We start from the raw sequence: 5,421 nt of genomic DNA on the forward strand, positions 1-5,421 counted from the left end.
TTCTTCCCGTGCAGGTGGAGGAAGACTAACGGCTCAGCCACGGCATTGGTCTAAGCGCGACTTTTCATTCGCACGTATGGTGGCTGCCGCGCTTAGACCAATGTCGTGGCTGGGCCGTGACATAATTCATTGTAGCAGGAACAAGAGCTAAATAGTATGAGGGTTTCCTAGTTGTCACATATAAACCCTGTTTTGGCACAGTATAATAAAAAGTACTATCGTACAGTACGGCCACTCCCGCTTAATCTGCCGCCCACCCGCGCTCGGTTACCTCACAGTTACCACCTGCCAAAAACGCGACCAGTCGACCTCTTATCTCACACATACAAGAAATACAATCACGCCTTTATCCCATGAAGGGGTAGGCAGAGCACATGAAACTACTTAAGTTTCAGTGTCACTCTTGGCAAATAAGGGGTTGAAAGAAAAACTGTGACACTGCAGTGACAGGTTGCCAGCCTCTCGCAAACGCCACATTTTAACCCATATCCCACAGTCGACTTCTACGACACCCACGAGAAGAAAGGGGGTGGTGAAATTGTTAACTGTCACCACACGGAAACAAACAACACTATAAGAGACAAATATACTGTATTTCATTTCAAATAAATTACAAATAATTAAAAATACACCCACTGATTTCCGTAATCCTAGTGGCGGTAAAATAATTTCATATATGTCGGTTAAAAACGTAACACAATGTATACACATCTTTGTGCGTCAAATAAAAGGAATGGAATCTCGAATTCTAAATGCTTGATTTCGTAATTTTACTTTACAATATACAAGAATATAGTTCGTACATTTGAAAATTGAGATTATATGCATTTCTGCGCTTACCGCTAGATAAAAGATGTAACCATTGTAAGCTAGAGAGACGCACATGTAACATTTTTATACACTTAATTACAAAACTTGTAAAAAAGTACAAGTCCCATGACTTGCATCCTTAGTTGCAAGATGTAACAGTGTATAAGAACACTAAATATCACATTTACTATGGGATGGTGGCTTGAGCGATTCTGGAATCTAAGTGACAAGATTTTCTACATTTATTACAACTTAAGATAAAGTCACTTATATTCTAATAAATTCAGTAAAAAATGGAGAAGACCGATGAATGAAAGTTGAATTTTTAATCGGCAAGTGTTAAAAATTGGAATGATTAAGTCCCCAAGTCAATTCACAACCTGGCTGGTATAAAATTATCTAATCAGGCCAAATAAAAAAATCAGCCGAAACACCAAAGAAGTAACTTATTTTGGTAAAACTGGTATTATAATATTAACGTGATAAAACCGTCAGATGTCGCTTCAAAGTGTTAAAATAAATTCTTGTAAAAATATTAACACCTATAAACTATATAGCGATAAAAGCGCCGCCACACGTTTGAGAATGAAACTAAAGTGACAGCCACCATCCCATAGCACACAACGACATCTGACGGCGAGTAGAAACAACTCAAGCCACGTCGGGGAGTCTAGGGTTTAGGCCAGTCGGATAGATTGGATTATTTGGAAGATAGCGGAGCCGCATACTACGAAGATGAAGAGAGCTAGGAGCCAGGGAGCTACTGGATACTGGTCTTCCTTTTCCTGTAACAGACAAAACAGTTTTGACTAAAACAAATTCAATAGGTACTTTTAAACTAAACTCAATTATGCGCTCTTTGGTGTTTTGAACGTCAAATAATTTGATACAGTGGCATTCAACACTTAAAAGTAGAGAAAAAACATTATCATATGTATACAAAAAAGTTAACCCAATGGTTAACTAGTCAACTTTTTTACCACCGGGGTTGAGAGGGAAACAACTACAAGTGATAATAATTAAAGTTTCAACAAATAAATGGGCTACAAGTGTTAAAGTATGGAGTGTATGCATATATCCAGTGATAACAGGGTCAAAGGTGGAATTGCCAAAGCCAGCTAGTAATAAAATATACCAACTATTTAAGTTTTTACACAAATCATTAGCAGTAATAGCAGTAGAAATGAAAGCACAAATATTGTTTAATTTAAACTACATGATATACTATAATTTTTACACAACTTGTATTTTTTTTACCACTTCATACTTTCATAGCCTTACCATGGCCATGAAAATACTTTCAATTTTAAATAACTGTAATAACCAATTGGCTAGAAAACCGAGGCTAATTGCGGCGATTAAATGAAGCGATAATATAGAAAGGCGTAGTTTTCATAAAATAGTGTTTAAAATTAACCCTTATTCCTAACAAAATAATATTCATAATAGCGGTGGAAAAGTTCCAATGTCACAGGTGGCGATCGTGATAAGTGTGATAACAAAGAATATCATGCATAACTTAAATGTAAATAAAAAATATTGAGCTGATATTAGTACAGTTGCAAATGTTAAGATAGGGATGTTTTTTTGGTAGAATTGAATTTACCTTGTTTTTGGTAAACTTTCAAAATAAGTATAATAATCCATTTTAAAAGGGTTCAACACTGGAGTTGCATGGCAAACTTATTTTTCAGTACAGATGGTGCTTTTTTTTTTACGCACTAGTGCGAGAAGTGGTTTATTATATGCTAGGTCGAAACTTCAGAGGGCCATCTGTACTGAAAAACGTCGTACGATACACGTGCGAAAAGGAAATTCGAAACGAGTGGCGATAAAGTAAAACACGATGTTTTAAATCGACACGAGTTCTTCCTTTTTTACGCACTTCTATCCTAATGTACTATAGTGGAATTGTCTATTTGGAATTGATATACGAAGGGCAGAAAGGTAATAAATTTATGATCTCTAAAACACTGAAATGATGGCAAACAATCAACAAAATGCTCAAGGACGAGAGTATTTATTTTATAGATAGTAGAGATGGGCCGAATATTCGGTAAAGATTCGGTATTCGGCATATAGGCAAGTTTTTCAATGTTCGTATTCGGCCGAATAGTTCGGTTACATTGCCGAATATTTACCGAATAAACAAAGTAAATAAATAGCGTAAGTTGTATCGTTTTTCATTGGATAATGACATCCCATTTCAGCATTCTAAGGAACCACCAAAGGGAGATAAAATGCGTTAAAATATAAGTACCTACAATAATTACGTAAAAAAGGAAAAGTAACGTAGCTTAAGAAAAAAAAACCAAAGTTTTCTTGTGCACTAAATTATAGGAACATTAAGAGCCTTAATACCCACTACCAATAATTGAAAAGTTTTTAACTCTAACCCAGGATTAAAAATATGGCGGAACCAAATATTCGGCTGAATGTTCGGTTCGGTAACAGCTGAACCGAATGTTCAGCCGAATATTCGCATTCAGCCCATCTCTAATAGAAAGTAATGTAATTACATAATTACCTAGTCTTCGGTTACCGCAATAGTTACTCATGAAATAAAATTACGAAACGGATTATATCACGTATAATGGCCCATTGACCGTGCTGTAGTATTTGAAATGTCGGGATGAATTTTAAATTCATTATACATAATATAATCCGTTTCCATAGTTTTATTTGATGAGGGACAACAGGATATAATCATCATCATCATAGTCTTATTTCATAATGGGAATGTTTCTTACCTTGGTCGTTTTGGGTACATTGCCTCGCTGGGTGATGTTTTTGCTGGCAATCTCATTGGCGATGCGCATCCTCTGTTTTGGGGCCATTTTTATTGATTATCAGTTATATTTGTCCTGTAAAATACATAAAATTCCACTAAAATACAAGGCAATAAAAGGTACTTGACAGTAAGGCCTTACAGATCTCAAATGAAACATTTTATCAATTAGAATACTTTATATAAAGATAATGGTATAATCATTAGGTAATGAGTACCTAGATAATTGGATTCTTTCAAATAATCAGTACATTAGTAAATGAACTAATTAGTAACATAGAGTAATAATATCTTAACCCCTTTTGATTTAGAAATCAATGATAGGTACATTAGAAAGTTTAAGATTGAATTGAACACTGTTGAGTAAAATAAGAGCAAAAAATGTATTTGGACAGTCAGTTGGGATTTCCAATTAACCGATTCAAATACCAGAAATAATTACCAAATCAAGTAATAAAACGTGCTATTATACTCCGCTAATGTCTTTAAAGAGCTCGGGAAAAACAAATTACTGAGAATAATACCAAAGACGTCACTAAAACCGTGTTTATCCAGATGTTTTAGAAACTTAACAAGGTATTATTGCCACGGATATTTTGCGTTGATTTAAACATAGATATGAGCATAAGGCGCACTTTCACAGTGTTAATCAGTAATTCACACCTAATCAACCGTTACTATCGGTAAAATATCGGAGATTTTAGGTCGGCACGGTGCAAAACATGGAAAACTCGCGACACTTTTACGCACTTGACTTATGTCGGTGGAAAATTATACCTCCCACTAAAACACTGTTGTAGAAACTAAAATAAAGGGTAGTACGGTAGAATACTCACAATTAAATCCTAAAATTAAATGTGCCGAAGCGCACAAGGCTCGCTTGTTTGACACGTAAGTAAAAAGTGAAATGAATGGTATGAAAATGTCAACACGTCGACGTCGTACGTCACAAAACGAAGAAGCACGAATAGACACGCGTCAGTTTAATGTTGCCACATTCAATTAAAATATTATATTTTGAAAATTATTTCCACGAAAATATGACATTATAACTAAATAAATTCGATTAAAACTGATTTAGTAAACATATTAAGTATTTATTGAATTAAGATTACGTTCGTTCTAGGCATTTCATAAGTACTTGGCATAACCACTGCTTTGATTCGTAGCTAGCGCCATCTAGCAGGGAGTAGCCGAACTTTTAACAAATGCGACCTGAAAGGGACATTTCATCATTGTCCAGTATTCCAAACGAATATAAAGATGGCGCTGAAGTCAATCTGTTGGCTATTGTTTATAATCTACGTTAGATGGCGCTTATCATCACAATATGTATACAAGAATAACGACTAAAAATGAAAACTTGTTAAAAATAAAATTGATATATATTCAAAATAATAAAAGATGCAGAGATAAAATGCCATCCTTACTAAGAAAGGCAGTTTCAAAGTTAAAAGGTGAGGTTGGATTTTAATTGAGGGTACCTATTTATATTCACCACTTAAATGTCAGCAACGATGGCTCTGCTTCTTCTGTCACGTGTAGGTCGCCCGAAACTGAAAAACATCGTGATGTTTTGATTTTCAACTCGATAAGACTAATATACCTATTAATATGTGTTCTAAAAAGGCAAATACCTACCTAGGTTGGTACTGAATTTGCGTCCTAAAAATAACCCCACTGGGGTGCCTTTATTATTAACAAAATCAGTTTCTTTTTATAAACTTGCAAAACGATTTGCTAATATTGAATTACTATGAAATATCTACTGAGGAGTGAAATCACAGTCAATTCATTTACTTTATTTATATTTCTCTTTAATC

The 5,421-nt window shown here is 34.8% G+C and overlaps 1 protein-coding gene across 2 annotated transcripts; it reads right to left on the bottom strand.

The window, feature by feature from the left end:
- Window positions 1-574: 574 nt before the first annotated feature.
- LOC125237953 (stress-associated endoplasmic reticulum protein 2) lies at window positions 575-4,570 on the bottom strand. 2 transcript variants are annotated; one of them, XM_048145198.1, is made up of 3 exons: window positions 4,435-4,570; window positions 3,561-3,674; window positions 575-1,595 (listed from the first exon to the last, which is right to left on the bottom strand). In XM_048145198.1, the coding sequence occupies exons 2-3, from the start codon at window positions 3,645-3,647 to the stop codon at window positions 1,488-1,490; spliced, it is 195 nt and encodes a 64-aa protein (XP_048001155.1). In that variant the 5' UTR covers window positions 3,648-3,674; window positions 4,435-4,570; the 3' UTR covers window positions 575-1,487. The 2 variants fall into 2 exon arrangements, with proteins under 2 accessions (XP_048001155.1, XP_048001156.1); XM_048145199.1 differs by lacking the exon at window positions 4,435-4,570 and adding an exon at window positions 4,041-4,059.
- Window positions 4,571-5,421: the final 851 nt, after the last annotated feature.

This window comes from Leguminivora glycinivorella, chromosome 22 (assembly GCF_023078275.1).
Source record: "Leguminivora glycinivorella isolate SPB_JAAS2020 chromosome 22, LegGlyc_1.1, whole genome shotgun sequence".
NCBI classification, from domain to species: domain Eukaryota; kingdom Metazoa; phylum Arthropoda; class Insecta; order Lepidoptera; family Tortricidae; genus Leguminivora; species Leguminivora glycinivorella.

Bases quoted from the DNA above. Each gene is read 5' to 3' on its own strand.
- LOC125237953 (XM_048145198.1), bottom strand. From the start codon at position 3,647: ATGGCCCCAAAACAGAGGATGCGCATCGCCAATGAGATTGCCAGCAAA. The intron at 1,596-3,560 runs GTAAGAAACATT...TGTCTGTTACAG, and splicing joins ATGTACCCAAAACGACCAAG to GAAAAGGAAGACCAGTATCC.